The sequence below is a fragment of the Archocentrus centrarchus genome, chromosome 1 (assembly GCF_007364275.1).
Source record: "Archocentrus centrarchus isolate MPI-CPG fArcCen1 chromosome 1, fArcCen1, whole genome shotgun sequence".
Lineage (NCBI taxonomy): Eukaryota > Metazoa > Chordata > Actinopteri > Cichliformes > Cichlidae > Archocentrus > Archocentrus centrarchus.
In genome coordinates this window covers 31465457-31489040 of record NC_044346.1, presented here as the reverse complement: position 1 = coordinate 31489040, position 23584 = coordinate 31465457, and the positions used below count along the sequence as shown (strand labels likewise).

The 23584-nt window shown below is 39.4% G+C and overlaps 3 protein-coding genes across 10 annotated transcripts in view; 2 read left to right on the top strand and 1 right to left on the bottom strand.

Annotated features, from left to right (window-relative positions):
* The first annotated feature begins 3722 nt into the window (after positions 1-3722).
* Positions 3723-23584, top strand: part of cp110 (centriolar coiled-coil protein 110) — a 28896-nt gene continuing 9034 nt past the window's right edge. The window contains exons 1-4 of one of the 6 annotated variants that reach the window (XM_030718796.1): positions 3723-3828; positions 4251-4422; positions 4698-4814; positions 9003-11523. In XM_030718796.1, the coding sequence (XP_030574656.1) occupies positions 4294-4422; positions 4698-4814; positions 9003-11523 (2767 nt within the window). In that variant the 5' untranslated portion in view covers positions 3723-3828; positions 4251-4293. The other 5 variants (XM_030718962.1, XM_030719046.1, XM_030718879.1 and 2 more) reach the window with 5 other exon arrangements.
* Positions 11746-16193, bottom strand: LOC115772835 (uncharacterized). 3 transcript variants are annotated; one of them, XM_030719436.1, is made up of 4 exons: positions 15992-16193; positions 15744-15794; positions 14947-15033; positions 11746-14295 (listed from the first exon to the last, which is right to left on the bottom strand). In XM_030719436.1, the coding sequence occupies exon 4, from the start codon at positions 14233-14235 to the stop codon at positions 12157-12159; it is 2079 nt and encodes a 692-aa protein (XP_030575296.1). In that variant the 5' UTR covers positions 14236-14295; positions 14947-15033; positions 15744-15794; positions 15992-16193; the 3' UTR covers positions 11746-12156. The 3 variants fall into 3 exon arrangements, with proteins under 3 accessions (XP_030575296.1, XP_030575221.1, XP_030575138.1); XM_030719361.1 differs by lacking the exon at positions 15992-16193 and adding an exon at positions 15129-15229 and having other exon boundaries at positions 12045-14295; positions 15744-15882; XM_030719278.1 differs by lacking the exons at positions 15744-15794; positions 15992-16193 and adding an exon at positions 15129-15360 and having other exon boundaries at positions 12045-14295.
* Positions 16009-20197, top strand: LOC115773023 (uncharacterized). Its single transcript, XM_030719556.1, has 9 exons — positions 16009-16084; positions 16692-16767; positions 17032-17150; positions 17240-17659; positions 17758-17968; positions 18250-18461; positions 18540-18687; positions 18898-19007; positions 19662-20197. Exons 2-9 carry the CDS (start codon positions 16728-16730, stop codon positions 19971-19973), a joined length of 1572 nt encoding a protein of 523 aa, XP_030575416.1. The 5' UTR covers positions 16009-16084; positions 16692-16727; the 3' UTR covers positions 19974-20197.

Below are 23584 nucleotides of genomic sequence, written 5' to 3'. Positions count from 1 at the left end.
GGATAATAATAATGTAGGAACATCAGTCAATTGTCCAATTACTTCTATGAGCCTCTGAAAAATGGGAGCTCTGTATAAAAATAGATGTAATTCTTAAATATTTCATACATTTGTTGCTTAACAGAACCTATTATTTTTGGCCAGGTGAATTGTATGCTTTAAATCAAACCCCACATTAGAAAAACTAATTGAAACCAATTAGATGTAAGCTTACATCTGATATCCAGTTATATACATTTTTATGATAAGCATGATTGACGGTAAAAGACTATAAAGCAAACTTTAGTTCTTTGTTTCCAAATAGAACAAAAAAAAAATCAGCATCCACATTTTTTAAATTTATATTTTTAGTCCTAAAACAAATGCACAATAATGACAATGAGAGTCAAACACACAAAAAGAGAGAGTGAGAGGGTGCACAGAGTAATGCAGAGGTGCAGTAATACAGTCGCTACAAAAAAATTAGATTTAATCATGTTCCAACAAGCACATCCAGCTCCCCTCAGTCTTGTGGAACTGCAGCAGTGTGTTCCTTTGATAAGTCCATAAAGTTCTTGATACCAGTTTTCCATACTGGAACAAGTTGTTGTTTCAAGTTCATTAAAATGAGCCTTTTGCTTGCGTAATAATCCTGTGTGCAATTTTTAGTTGCACCATGGGCATTTTCACACCTAGTTGAAAAGTGGGTTAGGGTTAGTCTTAGCTGCATAGTAACCAGGCAAAATTTCAGAAGCAAAAATGTGTTACTTTTCAAATTAAGCCTCAGACATTCATTCTTTGCAGAAAATTTGTAAAAAAGGGGTTAACTCAAAACCTAACCCTAACCCTAGATGGAGGTTGAACATCAGTATCTGCTCAGAATTTCACAATTGGTGCATCCCTGTTTTTTTGGGGGGTTTTTTTGTTTTTTTTAATAACTATTATTTTTAATCCATTTCTAACTGAGAAGACGATGTCACCATCATGCAAAGCCTCCTGCTGAGCTGTAGAGTTATTTTTGTCTTCCACATTTAAATATTCAGTGGCGTTTCCAGTGAGAAATAGTGTGTCAGGTCTCTAAACAACAAAAGGTTAAACATTACACGAGTGTAATCCAGATTTTCACTCAGCAGACTCAGCTGATGACTCAGACCTTCTGTGATTATCAAACAGGGTGGCACGGTGGCATTTCATAGCAGAGTTTATGAGCTGTCTGACACCCTGACCTTATTTTCCGCCACCTCCTACAGGGGTCAAACCATCCTCATGATGAGGCGTTTCATCACAAACCCTAAAACAACCACTCAGACTGCATCTATAAATATTTTACAGAGGCAGAAAAGGAGTGGTGGAGACACATAAAACTCTTTACCATTTACCACTCCGCTTATCCTCTCCTGCTTTAGGTAACTCAGCAGCCTACCAAGCCCTACTTCAAAACACGCACTTCTTCCAGAAGATGCAAATCATTAACTCCTTATCTTGCTCCTTCGCCAATCGGTATGCAGGCCTTCAGTGATTTTCCTGTCCAGTGAATCACGCCACTGCACTCTAAAAGCCCTTTCACCCACTGCTGATCCTGATCGATAGGAGTAAATGAACCAAGGATTCCTTTGATCATTTTGTTTGGTGTTTGCATCAATAGTATTGTTTGTTTTTTTGCCTCCCAAGTTTATACCCCCATCTGCTGCTGTCTCTCACTCTCTGCTGCCCCAGCCTGCATCAACTGTGCAAATGAAGAAAATCCCACAGAGTTCAGGTATCACAGCACATGTGCTTTTTTATTTTTATTTTATTTATTGTTTTTATTGTAGCAGTCTCCCTGTCACATTTCTCTCGAGGAGAATGAAGCAAGGTTAATCATGGGATTTTTTTGTGTTTCTATATCTTATACATGGAAACACAGTAGAAATAATGGTCTGTTTAAGCCTTTGAAAAGTAGTGAGTTTGTGTGAATATGGTGTAACCTAATAAGAAAAGCCCTTGTAATAGGAAAGTCTGTGTTTTGTAATATTTCTGTATGGGGTGTAATAAATTATTCTACCGCAGTACTTTCTATGGGAAATTACTTAAAATGTGACGGTCTTTGTTAGTATTTATCTTCCGATTTAAATTATTCTTTTTTTTTTTTTCTTTTTTTTTTTTTGCAGTTTGTAGATAGTGATGATGACAAGGTATGGGTAATCATGAAATTAACTGTTTTATCATCCGTCTGATGCATTGTTTAATTTATTGATGTATATAGTGTACGTTTGTTGATAAACAGCTTACTTTATTTTGTATATGACCAATAAACATGTTTTAAAATGGAATAGTCTGCCTGTACTGTGTGATTAAATCATTTTAATGAACTTAAGATTTTTGGCACCCATGTTGGCCTATAGGAAGCTGGGGGAAAAGTGTCATCTGTTTTTTTAAAGCTGATAGGGGGCACAATTAACATTTAAAAATGTAATATGCGCTGAGTTGTTATAATTTATGTTGAATATTGTTTTGTAATAATATCTCCGTAGTTTGAAAACATTTCTGCACAGGGATTAATCTGATAAAACAAACTTCCATATGTGTTTGGCAAAGCCTTTTGCAATACTCAAACAATAAAATATATATGAAAATAAAGTAAATCAAAAATATTCTATTTTTGTATATTTTTTATTTAAAAAAAATAATTTAAATTAATTTTTTTATTTAAAAAAAACTATTTTACCAGGTAAAATGTTACTTATTATTTACAAACATGATCTGGCCATGGGTATATGCAGATATACAATGTTGCAGGAGACAAACCTTTATAACCTATGTATCTATTTGCTCTATAGCAAATAGAGTAAAAATGAAGGAACCAAAAAAATTGTATTTTAACACTACATCTTTATAAATATGTGTCACATTCAGAAGTACACACCAGACAACACGTACATTTTTGCTGCACTGGATTGGCATTTCGCTGACATCTGTTGCTTAATTTGTTGGAATAATAATGGAATAATGAACAGACCTCACCTGGGAATAAAACTGTGCATCAGTCAACTGTCTAATTACTTTTGAACCTCTGAAAATGCAGCATTGTGCACTTTAAAAAAAAAAGAAAGAAATGGTTGTAAGCTTTAAAACATAATCCTAAAACAGGGTACCTAAAGCCTTGTACTTGCTGACTTTATTTAAAATTTGCACGCAGGCTAAGCTTGCCAGTTTGAATTGAATTCTGTTTGAGTTTGAATTCTGTTTTTATATTTGTTCTTTACTTGCTCTCACACCACTGACATGCTGCTAGAAGTGTGTTATACACATAAAATGACAGCCTATTAATGTAACAGAATACACAGCTGTTATTATATTCAGTCTATACAACTTCTTACTACAATACCTGTGCAGCAGGTGTGTTGCTTTCAGGCTGCTGCTCTGCTGCCAGTAGACCTCTCCATGTTTCCGATAGGTTGACTTATTGAGGTGATAATCACCTTTGTGTGAGGTCAAGTAACATCAGATAAGGAAAAGAAACACTTGCTTTACAGTACAGATCGCAGTAAATTCAGTACAACAATGAACAATTTTAGATTTTCACATTGAATTCAAATTATAACAATAAAAATATTTAACTTCCAAATAAATAAATGGAAGTGTACTATTTCCATAATTGTGAACCTCTTTTGTTTGACGTTCAAGTATCTCCATACATTTCTGCACGTCTTTGTTTGGTCAGTCAGACCTGTAGGGGGCAGCATCGCATTATCCTGAGCTCGATAAAAACAAAACATTTTGTTATTATAAGAATTTAACCACTGACTATACGCGCCGTGACGTTATGATTTCTTCAGTTTCTGTGAGAGGTTTCTGTGTTTTTAAAAGGTGTGTGTGTGTGTGTGTGTGTGTGTGTGTGTGTGTGTGTGTGTGTGTGTGTGTGTGTGTGTGTGTGTGTGTGTGTGTGTGTGTGTGTTGGATCCCAGTGTGAATCCACTCCAGGTTTTCGGCGCTCTTTAACCGCCTCTGTCGTTTTTTTCTCCGACTGTTGCCCCGGAGGAGAGGCGGTAAAAATGTAAACATTGATCCCTCCCAGAGGAGCTCGCCAGCCCGACCCCTGTGTTGCTTTTATAATAGAAGTAACAGTACAGCTGTAGCTTTTAGTTTTGTTGCGTTTAACTTATTTTGTCTTTATTTATTTTGAGCTCAAGAGTCTACTTTTAAACGGAAACAAAAACCATCGACTGCTAGCGTTATGTTAGCTAAGCTAGCTAGCTTTAGCAAACAATAACTTTGTCGTAATTTTTTAGCACTTACCCAAAGTTACTCCTTACTGTGTCCCGATGAGGAGTAATGGAGGACTACGCGAACTTTGTGCAGGATCTTCTTCCCCAGCTCAGGAGAAGAGAGGAGAAAGACCAAAGATCTTCATCTGCATCCTCTGTCATCCGCTTCTATGGACGATCTATCCTCCCTCCTCTGGTGCTGGATACGTTTATGATAATCATCGTAGCTCATCGTTTTAGCAGAAGGCTTCACTTCGTTGTTTTGTAGATAGATGATCTCTGCTAGTTTGATTATTGATTGAAAAGGAGCAATATTTTTCAGCCAGTGAGAGTTGTTGCTTATCTCTCTTTAATATAGATTATAGGCATTCATTATGGAAAAAAAAAAAAGAAGTAGAGTAATTTGAAATTAATTTCAGCGTAGTTGTGAGACATGCTTGATAACCCATATCTGCTTTGTGATGATAACAGCTCTCAGAGAAACAGAGGGAGGAGATGCAGCGACTCAGAGATGAAGCTGAGGTCCACACAAAGTTAAAAGATGATTCCAGGATGGCCCACATCCAGACTATTCTGCACAGCGTTCAGGTAATTTAAGCTTTGTTGCTGATTTTTTTTTTTTTTTAAATCTATGCTGTTGGCTCCTTATAGGAGAGCAGCTACAGTAAAGAATGACAGGGAGTCCAAGCACAAAATACTTTGAAGATGACACTATTCATTCAAACAAACATTACTTTCTTTTATATGGTGAATGGATGCACTGACTAAAGACCTCTATTGTCATTGTGAAAGCAGTTATGCATGAGTTCCCCAAGACCCCTGAACGTGTGATCCTTTAAGTCTTGTAAGTTGCGAGGTAGGGCCTCCATGGATTGGACTTGTTTGTCCAGCACATCCCACAGATGCTCAATTGAATTGAGATCTGGGGAATTTGGAGGCCAAGTCAACAGCTCAAATTTGTTGTTGTGCTTCTCAAACCATTCCTGGACTATTTTTGGTTTGTAACAGTGCACATTAAACCTGCTGAAAGAGGCCACAGTCATCAGGGAATACTGCTCCCGTGAAAGAGTGTACATGGTCTGCAACATTGCTTAGGTAGGTGGTCCATGTCAAAGTAACATCTACATGGATGGCAGGACCCAAGTTTTCCCAGCAGAACATCTCCCAAAGCATCACACTTTCTCCGCCGGCTTGCCTTCTTCCCATAATCTGTCCTGGTGCCAGGTGTTCCCTGGTAAGTGACCCAGCCATCCACGTGATGTAAAAGAAAATGTGATTCATTAGATCAGGCCATCCAGTTCTGATGCTCATGTGCCCATTGTTGCAGCTTTCAGCAGTGGACAGGGGTCAGCATGGGCACCCAGACGTGTCTGTGGGTTTGGAGCCCCATACGCAACAAACTGTGATGCACTGTGTATTCTGACACCTTTCTATCAGAGCCAGCATTAACTTTTTTTGGCAATTTGAGCTACAGTAGCTCATCTATTGGATCACACCACACAGGCCAGCCTTTGCTTCCCACGTGCATTAGTGAGCCTTGGCCGCCCATGACCCTGTCACTGGTTCACCACCATACAGTACCTTCCTTTGAACACTTTTGATAGATACTGACCACTGGAGACCAGGAACACCCCACAAGAGCTGCAGTTTGGGAGATGCCCTGATCCAGTCATCTAGCCACCACAGTTTGGCCCTTGTTAAACTCACTCAAATCCTTATACTTGCCCATTTTTCCTGCTTCTAACACATCAACTTTGAGGACAAAAATGTTCACTTGCTCCCTAATATATCCCACCCACTAACAGGTGCCACGATGATGAGATAATCTGTTATTCACTTCATCAGTCAGTGTTCGTAATGTTATCCCTGATTAGTGTATGCATACATGGGAATATGGAGATGTTGTCCAATATGAATGGATAGAAATGTTGTAATTTATCAAAAAAAAGTTTTTGGCTGATAGGCAGTGCAGATACAAGTGATTTATTTTGTTGTTTTTTAATCTTCTTTTGTGCCAAGCTATCTTTGTACATTTACCCAGTGCAGCATTGGTGTAGTACAACACTTGCCTCAGCTAGGGCTGTAACTAAAGATTATTTTGGTATTCGAATAATGTGTCAATTTTTTTATCAATGGGTCAATGATTATTTCAGTCTTACCTCACCTGTTCTAGCCTGCCCACCTGTTAATATCTCCTAATCAACTAATCAAATGTATTATTAACATTGATGTGACATCACAATAAATATCAAATAAATGATACATATTAAAGTGAATGCAATTTTTATTTTTGAATGAAAATATAATGTGCAAATAAATGAAAATGGCCACTGTCCAAAAGTTCAAATAAGTCTTCAAATTAAATCAAAGAGATTTTTCCATGCAAAACAACTGAAAAGTTTACAGATGATTCAGTTCATGAAGAGGTTCACTATTCAGAATGAAGGCTAATATTAATGCAAGAAAAAAAATAGGAGACAATGTAGCTGCTCCTATTGTCCTTCACTCATTAGCTAACAACTGAAATGGTGCCGCTTAGCAAACATCATCCATGAGACCTTGTTTCCGACAGGTGAACTAACAGAAACATTACTGTGAAACATTACAATAGCCATATGCCTTCTGTTTCCAGGACTTTGCTGTGCGGCATTTCCTGCTGTGTGACGCAGTGATGCACTTTTAGTTCACCTGTGCAGGTCTCCCTCTGCATCTTCTCTTGCATTCGTTCCACAATTTCACTCTTTTCCCCGCCTATCACAGGCGGGAAAAAGAGACCCGGGTTTACCTCCGATATCAGCAAGCCGGTCCTTTGCCTCCCACCTGTTTTCAAAGTCCACTTTACATTTGGCCATTTTTTGGGGTCAGGCTAGCTTAAATGTCGCACTGACTCCCTGAAACATACCCATCTAGAGCTGACATCACAGCTCCGGGGTGCCAGCATTTTAAACGCTCACGCATTGCAGTGATGCTGCCGTGGAAGGAAAGCTCTGCTTTGCACAGTCTGCATTCAACTATATTTTTGTTTTCTGTCAAATGCTCCCACACCTTTGGCAGTCTGTCTCCATTTTCTTTCATTTTCTCCACCCTCCTCTCTGTTCCACCATCGTTGTGTTGCTCAGGTTACGTTCTTCTTCGTTGGTAGTGTTATTATTGGCAGACAATGGAGGTAATACTTCCCCCATATCTTCCCATAGTGTATTGCACTTACAAAATCACATGATAAGCGGAAGAAAATGGATAGATGGGTTTAAAAATACAACGCTTCGACAATTAAAATCCCATGTTGAGTAATTTTTGTAGTCGACGTCATCAAATACATCGACGAATCGTTGCAGCCCTAGCCTCAGCCATCAGTAAATATCACTTTACTGGCTCATAGGATGACATATTGACGTATATGGCTAGGCAATTAATTGGGTTTAATATAAATTATGATTTTGTCTCTTGATGATTGTACAAACACTATATTTTATATTCAAACACAAGACAAATCTCTTATTTGTGTTGCATTATAAGTCAAACACACCCCTATCATTTATATCAGTGAATTTATACCCCTCCTTAAAAACCTCAAATCACTCAAAGTTCTGTTCAGATTGAGCCAAGAAGGCAGAAAACAGAGAGAGCTTTGGTTAGCAAGATCTGTCCGCCTGCATTGCTTGTCTGTCACTGAAGGTCTCCTACCAGGTTTGCGTTTGGTGGTGCATGACCAAGGTGTAGGTTAGTTATTGGCTTTGGCTGTCCATCACTCTTCCTGTAGCTACTGTGCTGGGGTTTTTTTTAAAGCCTGTCTTGTCTGGCAGTTTTCACAATCAGAATCATGATCTGAATGCAGTGTTGTGCCAAACATATTTGCTTTTACAAGAAGAGCTTTATAAATTCTCTATAGGCTGTCCACATAATATGACACAGCCAGGTCAGACAGAAAGGAAGAAAAGAGTAAGAAAAAAAGAGGATGAGGATGGGACAGAAGAAATAAGGGGAAAAAGCACAGGTATACAAACACATATACACACACATATAATCCTGCTGTGTTGTGTTGTAGTGTGTGTGTGTGTGTGTGTCTTTGTCATGAAACGTAGTCAGTAATGAGGGCAAGAAGCATGAACAGAGACAGAGAAGGACCCAGGGGACCCAGGCTGTGCACAGCCGACCTGGAGCTCACAAGACCTGAGGCCACACATCCCACGTGCACACCCCAGAGGAGGAAGGAGGGAGGCCCCAGACGGAGTTTTCATGGCCAAAGGGCAAGAGCCCCAGCGAGCCAGAGGCAATGAGCAGCCCACCCAAACAGAGGCCACCCTGTACTGGTCTTCTAAAGCGAGAGGTCTACTGCCACCAGGGCCTCCTTTAGTTTCCATCTGTCAGCATGGACATCTTGTAGTGGAGGCTGTGAGATGTCTGTGATACATGAAATATAAAACTGCCCTTGGCAGATGGCTGTATCGTCCAAAACACCCCCGACTCTGAGCCTAACTCTACTGGACAATCCATTGTACCCTAACTCATTCACCCCACTTTTTAGTTATTTTTATATGTATTTATTTTCTGTTGAATTATATTTCAAGTTCAAGAGTAATTCCCTGTAAAAAGTTGCCATTGAAAGTTCAGCATTTTGATAAGTGTTGAAGTTGAGATTACAGTTACTGGCTAAAATAGCTGTAATTATAGTTTTTTTTTTTTCACAATCAGTGCTTTGCATTGTTTTGATTTAAGGTGGGGAAAATAAATTTTTCCTAACTCATGATGTTTATATTATTTATGCTTATTTTCCAGCTGAGGAAGACATCAACACTCGAAGAGTTCCTTCAAGAGTCAGAGATTATCACAAAATCTTCATTTTTCTGTAACGCCAGCAGTGGATCGGTGTCTTGGGATAATTCTTTTGTAGGAACGAATGATAATATTTCATCACCACCTGTAATTAAAGGAAAAGATGGCATTTGTCTTCCTCCTCTGACATCGACGACATATAGTGCCTTTTTCGCCTCCGATATGACACCTCAGCAAAATTACAATGAAGGAGGCCTTACTGACCAACTTAACAGCCAACAAGGATCACAGCCAAATTCCTTTAATGCTGAGAGCTGCCGGTCTCTCTCCTCAGGTTGCATCGCCAACAAGAATGTTGAAAACTCTACAACTGTTTCTGGACGGATTGATGCAGGAAACGAGAGCAATGGCTTCCGCTCGTCAGATGGATTTTATAACACAGTGGGCTTTTTTCTTCACAACACCTCAAACACAATCGCCAAGATGCCAGATATTATCAGCTACCCTCCCATAGATGGAGAGGAATTAGAGAGGAGTGGGCAGGAGTCATCTTTCTGTGATAACTTAACAGATGTAAGAGACGTTTGTTACACCTCGTTTCAGGAGGATTCGCTCTTGTGCAACCATATACCAGCAGAAAAATCTGAAAACAGTCAACTGGATAGTGTGAAATGTGATGATAACAGCCCCTTTACTTCAGTGCTTAACCCTGACAGAGATGGAAATTTAGACAAAATTGAGGGATCAGGCACTTTGTTGGAAGAAAGCAGCTTTTCAGACAATCCATCACAGACACTAAACACTCATCACTGTCTGACAACAAAACCGCATATTCAGCACAACCCCAGAAAAACTGAACTAGAGGACAACCAGGTAGATGAAGCAGACTCAAAGCTGTCTGAGGAGCCTTATCGTTTGAGCCTTCAGGCCTTGCTGAAGAAATCTCAGGAGTATCGACGGCGCCAGCGGATGCTTAGGAACCAAGCCAAAAACACTAAAATCCAAGAGAGAACCCAAGAACAGCCAAGAGCAAAGACAGAGGAGCAGAGCAGCTCTGATAAGGAGAATGACAAGATCCCTTACAAGGACACTGTGACTGCAGAGGGGAAGAAAACTAAAGAGAAGAAAAGTACTTTTATCCTGTCAGTGGAAACTTCGTCAAAGAAATCCTGGGAGAATGAGCAGATGATAGAAAGTGAGCTTCCTGGGAAGAAGATGACACATTTAACAGAAGATGGAAATAATAAGGAAATGACTAGTGTTAATGAAGAAACAATCATCATAAATAATAGGCTGAACAGTTCACAGGAGTTCTTAATAAAGCCAAAACAATCCAGTGCCTTCATCCAACAACAACCTTCAGAAACCTCTCTTGTTAAAGATTCTCCAGCCTTTTCTAAAGGAGCAAGGAAATATCGCACCGTCCCAGCCCCTAACTTCTGCAGGAGTCCTGTTCACTACAAAAGAAAAAGTGGACAACAGGCTGATGGGGAGGCGAGCTCGAAGGGGAAACCTGAGGTCAGTGCTGTTTTGAATAACCACCACAAGTCTGAAGAAGTTAGTCCGGGACATCAAATAGTAGGGTCTCCCACAGTGAATCTCATAGTTGAAGGGGAAGTGACGAGTGTTTTAACCAAGCGTTCACAGCACATAGATCAGCTGGAGTCAAACCTGTCCAGCCTTAAGGTTCTGATCTCAGATCTTGAGTCAACGGTGAAAGAAAACTTGGACAATCACAGCCAAGCTGAGAGGAGTCCACAAATTGAGTTAAGTCTTAAAGACATGACAAATGAGCAAAGAAAAACTGTTTTTCTGGAGGACAAATGGAGAAATCATGATGAAGATAGCAATGATGTGGAGGACAGGAAGTGGTTATCCAACAATTGCAGAAACAAGCATGAAGATTCAGTTGCTGAACTGAGCGTCAGTGACACAGATGATGTTCCCCTCACAGCCCAGGAGGAGGAAGATGTGCTGGGTGACTTTAGAGAGGTCAGATTGATCAAAACCTTAACTACAGAGAGAGAAAATGGGAAAGAAGTGAGCAAAGAAGGACTAACCAAGAGTTCTACACAGCTTGATGGATGTGGAAAGCAGCAGCCATCTGCTAAATGTATGTTCTCTGCAGCACAGCGGATGCGCATTCCCGATGTTTTCCGAAATGTTCCATCTGACCCCCCTTTTCGGAGTGAGATCTCAGTGTTTTCAGATAACAGCAACCACCTCATGGAAAGAAGGAAAGAGCTGTCTGTCGAAGGTCAGGACTCCATCCGCTCGCCATCGCTAAATCAGTCATACGATGTGGACGCCCCGTCAGGCCTGTGGTTCACTGAGGGATTGGGGTCACAAAGTCATCCTGTACAAGAAAAGCATCTGACCCCAGAGAATGGCAGTGAAGGTCAGGCAGGTGTGTCCAAGGTCAAACGGAGACTGCTCATGCACATGACGGAGGAGACCCAGGAAGGGAGCGCAAATACCAGCAGGGGAGCAGACTGTGCCAGACCCAACTCCAGCAGCCCCAGAGGTAAGAAAAGAACAGGGAACAGGAAGAGTTGCTTAAATAAAATGAACAGCAAGAAACATACAAAAAGCAAGGAAGGTCTTATGTATTAGACACCTGACATCATACAAAACCAAGAGTAGAATAAACTGTCTGAAACACAGCATTTAGAGCAGTCTGAAGGCTGACAGTTTATGCTTGCTGTTATCACCTCATGAATGGTGCACTGCAAAAACTGACAGTCTATCTAAGTCTAATAATCTTACATTGAGCCAAAAAGTATTTTTGATCTTGTTTTGAGAGTGATATACTAAGCAGGAGCTGAATGTGTAAGATTATAAAACTTGTTTTTAGAATATATTACTTTTATTTCTTACTTAGTTACTAAATCCTTAAACTAGTTACTTTACATGCATTTTAGGCTAAATTATATCACTGAGACACTGTTTGAGGTCACATTGTATATTTCACAACCATTTTTAGATGCGAAAGCTTATTTTAAGGCCTCTCAGTAATAAGTCGCTTAGGCTTTTGTTGGCCCATCATTAACACATTTATTTACAATATTTACAAAGCTGCAGTGTAACATTTTATGTAGTACGAATCCACAGCCACAACATAGGCAATAAATCACAGCACATCTTCCCCTGTTTCATTTCAACTTTTAAGTGCAATGACATCATCAAGGTTATATTTTGTCAGAACATACATACTGCATTTGAAACTGACTGGATAATATGATGTAGGATCAACTAGCTTTTCAGCATCTATAAACTCTGTTGCTTGGGCGAGATTAGGAACTACAATTTTATATGCTAAAAAATCTGTATTAAAGCCCACAGTCTCATAAAGCTGGTATTCAAAACAGTATAATGAACTGTCTACCACAAAAATGTTTTTAATAAGTCCAAAAACAGGAACTGTGTCACTCACACTGGTGATTATTAGAGACTTTTCACTTATGTACTTGTTCCCATTGAGAATAAGCCATTTTACTTTGACTCCATGTTGTATGCCACCTATCCCCAAAAAATCTCTTATCTTTGCTGCAATATACTCAGGATTTTTCACTTCAGAGACAGGACCCAATTCCTTCTCATGTACAAATATTGGATGCTCAGTGCCCAATTCATTTTGACAGCATTCAGAAAGCTGATTATGGTTCACAAGTGACTTACAGACATTTCTGAAGTTCAATTTAGATGCCCATTGTTTAAAAAAACAGTGCTTTGATTCGAATCTCATACACATGTGCCTTATCACAGGCCCCAGATGAAGAATCTGAGCAGGGAGATGCAACAGGTAATGTTGCTTAGGTATTATATTATTCTCAGGAAAAAGTTTCTTAAACTGTTTCAAATGCTGTTCAATCATATTCTTCAGTCTGAACACACTTTGTACAGATAAAATAGGGGCAAAGAGTATCTGAACAATCTTAATTAAGTCCAAAACAAACTGAACATATTCATTTTTCTCTATACTGTTGAGCAGAAAAGGCATGATCTTCAACAGTATCAGCATTTGCCCCGAGGACTGTTTCAGTTTATTGTCATTAGATGCCAAGGTAGTGACACTGATAGGGCAGGGTTTGTCACGTATGTCTATTGGTGACAAAGGAAAACTCTGCATGGCAGAATTGAGCACATCCAACTCCATCTGTCCAGAGAGAACAAGGTGTTTTAGCACACACTTAATTTCCATGGGTGCAACACCCTCAAGAATGATGTGCATTATATCCTGTGGTGTTTGTTGAATGAGGTCAAAGGCTGGGAAATCAATCAGCTTGCTTCTTCTGTTTATACCATAGGTGGTTTTGAGAGATGATTTCAAGAAGTCTGTGCAAGCCTTTTCTATTTCACAGCACTGCTTAATATGTTTTTTCATTGTCCTTTTAGTAAAACTTAGTTCATTAAAATTAATTTGCATTTCATCAAAGGTACATTCACAATGCCTACACTTACTATATGCAAAACCAACTCCTTCCTTGAAACCAGCAAGCTCATGTTGGGCAAGTGTGTCACCACAGACCGAAACTACAGCACCAAATAAATCCATGCTACCACGCTGTGTTTGGATTTTGACACCATTATAGAGCAACTTTAAGTCTTCATTAATCCTTTGTAATACAAAATCAACACCACATTTGTCAATATCATCAGCTTTTGCTATAGCAAGGAGTCTGATTGCAGCAAGCTTTGACCTAAACTTGGGGTCTATGTTTCCTAAAGTATAATAAAACATGAATAATTTATTTACTGAAGCATGTGACCCAAGAGGATTGCATATCTCTATTTCATCAGCATACAAAATTATCTGTAAAGCAGAAGGTTCTTTTGAAAACAGTGGATGGGATTTATAAATGCTCCCATCAATAATGTCATACAAAAACCCATCTTTGTGGCAACTCTGAGGTGCGGTGTTGATCATGGCAAAAATCCTGGAATTGGACAACAACTGTTCAAGGCTCCTAATAAGGGGTATATAGTAAAAACTTCTGTTTTTGATGGCAATTACTCTTGACTGTCCTTTGTTAACTCTGCAAACCTTTTGAGACATAACTACCTCCTCTGGTATGACTGGGTTAAAAAGCCTCTGGATTGTGCTGTCCTGAATGTATGTGGAAGCCATCATGGAGAAAGGATCTTGAAAATTTTCCAGTTCTGCCAATACTGCCTCTTGTAGCTGCTCCATATTGTCTGAATGTCTTTGAAAGAGCGACTTCATGGTGTCCTTCATGGTACTGAGAAGAGCAGTTTGATACTGCTGGACTCCAGAGACAATACTGTTGACACCCCTCTGAAACAAAAACAACAAAGAAATATGAGCTATATACAGTTTGTTCAATATGAGACTAGCATTACACTTCTTAAGAACATTCTGAATAGGATTTCATACCAAAATGATCTCTGTCCAGTTCTTGCTCAGAATTCAAAAGTCAGAATTACACTTCTCTGGTGTGCAGACTTTCTTTTTGCTCTTGTTCCTGCACCCTTTTGACCTCTTTTCACACGTGCGTGTTCTCATTACTTAAAAACAACACTGTTCCCACTAAATGCAAATCTAAGTATTAACACTGTAATGCTTTTTTATATGTTTATGTTAAATATGTATCCATCTGGTGCTGGCCCGGCCCGTCTGTCAAATTTCAAAAAGTCAATGTGGCCCCAGAGCCAAAAAGTTTGTGTGTATCCTTGTCACAAAATATGACACTGTTGTAGCTCTGACAGTGGAATTATAAAATGGTCCATAGAATTAGAATTGTAAGTTTACATGCTTTCAAGACCTTTTCCCAGTCTTATTCAAGCACTTTTCAAACTCTATCAAGGACCAATTTTCAAGTCTTTATAAGCAAATTATGACTGTGGTAAAACGCATACTTAAATGCAGACACACATACATATATTCAATATATATTTTATTTCCCTAACACTTAGGTTTGTGCAATACCTGGGATAGGTGACATCTTTCCCGGACACTGATGGTAAATGCAGCTGCACATCTGACGAGATTTTCACTTGCTGTAGCAGCTCCTTCCTGTAGATATGTTGTGTTAATATACATTAAAAAAATAATATAAACCCCTGAATGTTAACTGTTAAACATTTTCATTAGCAAACATTGCATCTTACCTGATTATCAGTATTTGGAGTCTGGAAATCCTCAAGCTCCGGACTTGACATTTCATTTGGAATGACAGGTATGTTGACCTCACTGTCGGTCCTTTGCATTCCTTGTGTTTTAGTGGCACAGTCAGAAAAAAACTGGTATGTCAAAATGTTCACCTGCAGCATGTGATAAGTCAGATGATGCTGCTGTCATCCACTGGGTAGGAGGGTTCCCAGTCGCAAGATACAGAGCATGAGTGCGTCTGATATGGTAGTAAAAAGAGTTAAAGACTCTGTATTCCTCTGTACAACCATCTATTCCGCATATGACTCGGAAGTTTGGACTGCGGCTATGTGTTTTGTTAATATGGCTTAAGAGAGACTTCAATGTTAAGGCAACAAAAACAAAGCAAATCATACACCTCCAACAGGCCATGTTAAACCGCCAAAAAGAAAAAACAGGGCAGCTAGCTGAATGCAGACAGTCTATTCTTAGCCTAATGAAAATCTTCACTCACGGCAAAATCAAGTCATGCTAGCACTACAACACACGTTCGTAAACCTCTATTAGAAATTTAAATGTAGCAGAAGAAAGTAGACAAAACGTTCAGTCTAAGAAGCAAGAGCAGAAACAAATACCTTACTGCTTCACATCACTTTTGAGCTGTTGTTGGCGGGCTCATACAGGCGCTGCAGGTCATTACCAAATATGGAGGGGGGTCGGTTACATCAAAACTCTCATTAAATCTAGTTTAAACTCTAGTTATTGTGATTCAGTAAGGGACCACAACAGGAGTAATAATTAAAATGTAATTTATAGTTATAATATCCCCCTATTATGACTGTTATTACTTTACAAGTTTTAGAAACATTATTATGGTCTGCACCTACTCCCCCCTGACTGCCCTCATGTGGTCACGTCTGTCCTGTAACCGTTTGAAGGGGAGCGAAGAAGCAGGCTTGGACTGGATTCTGCTGAGGTAAGGAGAACTTTTACAGCATTTGATTTAAAAATTTTGTACTACTGGGAAAACAGCAGCCTGGTCCAGCAATCAGTTTACCCATGGATGGACTATCAGTTCTCATAATACGTCCACACGTTTTTTGCCACTGTAGCCTAAAAGCCAGCTAGCTAAGCTTGCTTAGCTAATATTAGCTAACAGGTTTGGTCCTGCAATTTACGTTACAATGCGATTTTTTTTTTTTGTTTACCATGACTAACCAATGGTGTTAAAAGTTTGAATATAATTTTCCACATAAAATATGTACATGTTTGATGTAATTAGCAGGACATGCAGACAGACTTGGTACTAATGAACGTAGGAACAGCAGATGCAGATCAGAGGCAGGTGTGCATGTCTTAGCTGAGGGACCTATGCAGGCTGTGGAGGAAAATGCTGAGAGTTTAGTTTCTGCACTAGTTGAGGCTCCTGTCAATCACTCTGGGTCCACTGTATACAGAAGGAAAATACATGTGTTGTATTTGAAAAGTCCATAAGGTGTTGTACTGTTTGAATGGTCTGACATACTTCTGAGCATGATTTTTTGAGCCTTGGCTTAATGTCGTGTTTTTTTTCATGCCCTCAGATAAAGGCGCAATTAAAAGGAAGACACACGGAAATCATGGATGGACTAGATGATGTTACAGTATCAGTTCTAAATGGTATGTCAAGTTTAAGTGTCTTTAATAAAATAAAGTTGTCCATGCTGACATTGGTTTCAAATTTGAATTTTAACTATTTATGTAATCTCAAAACACCCAAATGTCAAAATTTTATTCTATTTATATTTATTTGTAGCTGGGAGATAAAACAGTAAGAGGACAATTTAGATTTTATTTGCCCTGTCAAGTTGAATACCATTAAATTTATAAGGTCCAAGTTTTTCAACTCTAAAAGGTTTATTACTATTTGACCTCTCTTTACAGCTGCCAACATAGATGAGGTTTTAATCCACACCCTCAGTCGTGATGATTTAAGAGATCTTTTTCCTGGTCCAGAAAACTTTCTCAGGAGGAAACAGTTGTGGGCTCATCTTCACAAAGAGGCAAGTTTTTGCTGCCTTTGATCTAAAAACGTGTAGTGCAGTTTTGTTTGTAACACCTACAACATTTATATTTTGAATTATTTTCTTAGGAGGACTATTCCACCTTACCAGACAAAGCTGGCCCTGGTGAAGCAGGAACTAGGTCTTCACCTAAAGGAACACCTCCATCTCCCCAGACATCCACTCCTTTGGTAAAGAAAACCCCAGAGAAGACTCTACAGCTTCCCAGTCCTCCTGAATATGTGATCTATACAGATGGTGAGCTGGAACTAGCTCGGAAACACTATTTTGAGATGGCCTGCACTGGTAGAGAGGGAGAAGCTGCCATGTCCAAAGAGCTGAGATGCAGGCTGGTGAGAAACACTGTCACCAGCATGATTTCAATCTTGAGAGCAAGTCGACAAGGAGAGGAGTTACGATACCCGTCCAAGTACGATGTTACTGCCATGGCTAAGAAACTAGTGGAGTATTATCCCATGCTACAGGATAACGACTTACCTGCCAAATATGTATGTGATTACATTTTTTTCACATTTATTTCAGACTTCTGAAATTATATACGTGATATTACGTTTCTTTTTTTCTTTCAACATCTTATTCACCATAGACGAGCATGTACAGTTATCTTCAGAAGAGGATCCTGAATATTAAGTCCCCTCGAAAGAGGCAGGGTCCCACACCAGAGAGGGGCCGTTCAAAAAAAAGGCGCCACATTGAGTTCTCACCAAGTGACCAGGGAGAAGATGATGATGCAGATTCAAGTGGCGGATCAACGATTCTTTTGCCACCAGTGAGCAGTTCTGATGGCGACAGTTCAGGTAATTGACAAATTCTAATTATGGCAATAATGATGGACGTGAAGGCTGGATGACTTTGATAGATTGGGATGTCTTGATATATTACACTTTAAATTTAAACTTGATTAGGTTTTGATCTGTTGTGACAGGATGTGATTTTTCAATATTCATGTATTTGACTTTCTGTAGAATAACCATCATAAATATATAACACACAATGTTAGGCTTGCTGGCTAAAACACATAGTATCATTTAGATTGATATGTTGGATCCAGTTACTGATTCTGTATTTTCCCCTTTAGTCAACATGGATAGTCTAGCAACACAGGCCAGGCATTACAAGACTCTGCAGGACCTGTATAAGAAGCCAAAACCCAACCGAGATGCTGTTTGCCAAATTCTTGACCTTGAGTTTCAATCAAGAAGAGCCTTCATTGACAGCGATGTTCTGAAAGAAGAAGATAGGCCAACAAAGATTCTAGAGGCATATCCAGGTTTCAAGGAGCTTCACAATGTAAGTGACTTACTTTTCATCGTGGCTTTCTTATAAAGCAAGCACTGGTGCAGGTTTTAACATTTACTTGCACTATAGGTGATGGATGAGCTACGGCGGATCCTGGATAAGAACAACAACAAATTCATAACTGAAGTAAAGGCAAGATGGGAGGACTTCTGCTCCATGGTTCAGTTTTATGGTCTTTGGAAGAAGGTGTTAAAGCCACCGATGAACCAAAATAGAGGTTAGTCATTGTGCTATCTTTAATACATCATGTAGCTGTTTTCAGAGACATAAATATGTATAGGATTGTGTATGATAGTGCTGATTAAATAAAACTGGAACAACAGTACTGTTCATGGTGACACCTTATTTTCTGTGGTATCAAGATTAAGTTGCCAATCAAATTTAGATCATTTAGGATTGAACTAAACATTGATTTATTTTGTTCCAGTGGAATGCAACATCGCCCTGTTTAGGGCGCTCCCCACACTCTTCCCCTCACCAACTGCGCCACCCAAGAAGCTGGGACATGCCAGTGAGGCATTGCTTCATGTCCTTCAGGTCAGAGTTTGTTCATATTGTTATCAGTTAATATATAGATACTTTATTGATCCCGAAGGAAAGTAGGCAATGTATGTCTGCAAGGGCTTTCACTGTACATTTTGGCAATTTATTTGGTCCTTTTTAAGCATCTCTGCTCCTAAAAATAATAGAATTTACATTTGAAAATTGATACTGAAATTTCTGCAGCACTATGTTGGTCAGAGGACAGCATGGCCTGCCAAAATACAAATACAGACCAATGTCTACAGGAAACACTAATAAATTGATTAAAAATAACTAATTAAACTAAAATTCATTAAAATCATAAAAATTCACAAAACAAACTGGAAGTAATAACAGATTTAAAACATTACAGGTGCAGTATCTCTGTCATTTCCCAAAGTATGTGGAGAATGACTACTAACAGTGACTAAGACACAAGTTAATCTTGTCATAATTATTTCATTGGCAGGCATATTTGACATTTTCTGTAGGGCATTTTTCAAACTAAAGAAACAAAATGATATGAAGATGAGCTGTACCACCTGTATTCTATGATTGTGATCATTCATATATATATATATACATATATACATAATAGTGTCTCAGTAGTTTGACTGCTCAGCTAGTTTTTTAATGTCTCTCTTCTCTGTTTTGTCCTTTTTTCTTTAGCCAACAGAAGATCCAGCCATCTACCTTCAGAGGAGATCTCTCTTCAGCCCTGTTTTGCTCTTTGATGGGTCCCACTGTATTATGGCAATTGGAACCACACCCATCACCACATTTGCTGAAGAAGACCTCCGTCAAGGTTTGCTGTATCTGATGGCATACTACTACACCTTGCATCTCACATATCCAAAGTGTGTGGCAACCCTTCTGTCTGTCATTCAGACTGAAGTGTTAAAGGACAGTATCCATGAGCGAGACACCACAAGCTCATACAAAAAAGCCATGGCAGAGTGGAAGGCTTTTATTCAGGAGTAGAGTTGTACAGGTACACGACTTTCATGTCTGTGTTGGAAAGTTTTAACCTAACATAAGAGCTGTAAAAAGACATTTAAATTCTTCATTTTTGTTTATCTAATACAAACACATCTTCTGTTCTTCAAATGTTCTGCTTTATAATGTGAGTTTCAGTAGCTTTAAATGTTGATTAGAGTTAATTAACTTTACCAGTTTTTAGTTGTAATTGAAAGTTACTATTAGTTCAATGACACCATGTATAATGTATAGCATTACTTGCATTACAATCTCAACATTAAAGCCGCAAGCGGCGATGAGCGGGCCCTCGCACCCGGCGCGCGTCGACCCCTGGCGCGCTCCAGCCAAGCCGCGCGTCGACCCGTGGCACGCTCCAGCCGAACCGCGCTCGGAGGTTCTCGCAGACGAGAGAGTAGCTGGCTCACCCGGCTGCTGACGGCTCAGCAGGCTAGCCGTACTTCGCGTCGATCGTCTCCCGCTTCCACTAGGTGGCGTCGGTGAGTGCCCACTAATTAATATGTCACAATGCTCTATGTAATGCCTGCAGCCATCAATGAAACTGTAATGACCATAGGATGATGAGTATCAGTGTCCTACTGATTTCCTGTTGCCACTAGGTGGCGTTATGAGTGTGAAACAAAGCTGATAGAGGGGTGTGTCCGGTCTCCCTTACCCTCCCATTAAGCCTGTGAAGTTTGAGGCACATCGGACAATGTATGTCAGAGATGTAACAATTTGGTGCACTGTGGTATATGAGTAAAATCCCACATTTAGAGGGTTGCTACGGCAACACCGTTCAATATTCTACAAAACCATGAATATCTTTTGATGGGCTACTTGTGTAGATGATCTGGAGCCATTTTGGTGTGACTGGATGAAAAGCTGTAGTAGAAGATGATTGAAATAGCAGGCCTGAAAAATGTGAAAAATGCTGCAAAAATGACACCTTAATTAGAACATGTCAGGCTTCCTGTTGGATTTCGGCTATCGGTCCAAGAGACTTTTTTGTACGTGTTAGGATGTTACTTCAGCATGCACGATTTCAGGTACACAGACCAAGCACTGCCCTGGGGCTGATGTTTAGAACCTATGTGGGCCTGAAATGGAAAAAAAGTCCAAATTCAGAGGGTTGCTACAGCAACACCGTTCAATATTCTACAAAACCATGAATATCTTTTGATGGGCTACTTGTGTGGATGATCTGGAGCCATTTTGGTCTCACTGGGTCAAATGCCCTAGGAGGAGTTGAGGCAAAAAGGCCTGAAAAAGGCGAAAAATGCTGCAAAAATGACACTTTAAAGTAAACGTGGCTGACTTCCTGTTGGGTTTGGGCTATCGGTCCAAGAGAGTTTTTTGTAGATGTTAGCATCTTACATCAGCAGGCACATTTTCAGGTACATAGAGAAAGCACAGCCCAGGGGCTGATGTTTAGAATCTCTGTGAATTTGAAATTGAAAAAAGTCCAAATTCAGAGGGTTGCCATGGCAACACCGTTCAATATTCTACAAAACCCTGAATAACTTTTGATGGGCTACTTGTGTAGATGATCTGGAGCCAATTTGGTGTCACTGGGTGAAATGCCCTAGGACAAGTTCGTTCAAATAGCAGGCGTGGAAATCGCAAAAATTGACACCTTCAATTGAAGATGGCCGACTTCCTGTAGGGTTTAGGGTATGGGTCCAAGAGACTTTTTTGTACGTCTTAGTATGTTACATGAGCATGTACATTTTCATACATGTAGATAAAACGTAGCTCCGGGGCTACTCAAAAAACTTGCTATTTTAAGATATTCCGAGCTGCCACTAGGCGGCGCTCTAACGTTTATGGACTTTATGCATATGAGTGTGTGCAGGGCAGCATGCTTATCACACCACTGAAGTTTGAGCCAGATTGGGCAAGTTGGCTTTGAGTTACAGCCATTTTTGTGTTCATGGCGAATCATCGAACTTTGCCGTCCCATAAGGGTCACGCCCTTTTGTCAAAAAGTCACAGTTTTGAAAACACAGTAAGTCCAACTTCTTAAGGCTTTCCAGGTGAAATTTGAGATGGTTCTGCTAAACCACCTTGGAGCTGGACCTCCAAGTGTAAAATATGACATTTCCTGTTCCCACTAGGTGGCGCTGCGACTGATATTAAATATTGTCATATGTATGTGTTCAGGGGGGCACCCTCATCCTACTGGAGAAGTTTGATGCACATTGGATCATGTAGGTATGAATGAGAGGCAATCAAAATTTCATGGCGAATGATCAAAGTTCAAAGGGGCATAAGGACCCCTCCCCCTTGGCAAAAACTCACCATTTTCGAGATTTAGATTCCCCTGGGGGTGTAGGTTAGACAAACCAAATATGAAGATGATAACGTCTAAAACCTCTGAGTTATTAGAAAAAGTGTGAGGGCTGCAAATCGCCAAATTTGCATAATTAATTCAAAATGGCGGACTTCCTGTTGGGTTTAGGGCATGGCTCCAAGAGGATTTTTTGTGCGCCTGGACATGATATACATGTGTATGAAGTTTCATTCATGTACGTGAAACACAGCGGTGGGGCTCCAGTTTAGGGGGCGCTAGCGAGCCATTTGGGCGCGCCCTTGCCCGAGCCCATTAAAATACTTAAATTTTCACCAGGTGTGACGCATGTGCAAAGTTTCATGAGTTTTTGAATATGATAAAGCCCCCAAAAAGCCAATTCATTTGCCTGAATAATAATAATAAAAAAAAAATAATAATAATAATAATAATAATAAACGAAGCAATTACAATAGGGCCTTCGCACAGTTCGTGCTCGGGCCCTAATTACCATTTCTGTGTGGGTTTGTTTTGCACATTCATGTGTGCAATGCTGTATACTATTGTTGCTATTTGGAGAAGCAATTTAAATAAAGGCTGTTGTATATTGTACTGTGTTTTTGGATTCATTTAGTGTAAATGCTTTCTTATTTTAAGACAGAATATGTAGAATTAGCAATTCTTGAATTCAGAAGAACAGCTGTTAGTTCCTCTTGTTTTAAGAGTTTTTCTCTCAAAGTGAGAAAGAAAAAAACACTGAAAGAAGCATTGGCAGGCTAGTTTTGAGTTTATTTGACTTGATAAAGCACTTGAAATGAGTGTTAAACAACTTGTTTTAAGTTATTTCTCACTTGTCTAAAGACTAGATATTTTGTCTTATTTCAAGAAATCTTATCAAGCGTAATTATCTCAATCCACTGGCAGAATATTTCACTTGATTATAGTCTGAATCTTTCCAAATTAAGTAGTTTTTTCCTTATATTTAGACAGGTAGTTTTTGCAGTGTGGCATGCACCAAAAATAGCAGGCATCTTGGTGTTTTGGCTTGAGTTTGAGACGTGTGTATGAATGGCTCGATCTTTAATACAGAAGAAAATGGTAATAATGCAACAGCTGGAAATGATGAGATTGGTTTATTTTCTTTTTTAATTTCATGTATTTCTGTACCAGTGCTAAAGCAACTCAACTGTGCCTCAAAATGCCAGTATAAGTGGTTATGATGTGGTGCTAATGTTGCAGCTTTCCCAAACAATATAGAAAATATGTTTAATATACAACAGAAAATAATCATTAAAAAAAAAGATTATAGCTCTTGTACCATATAGAG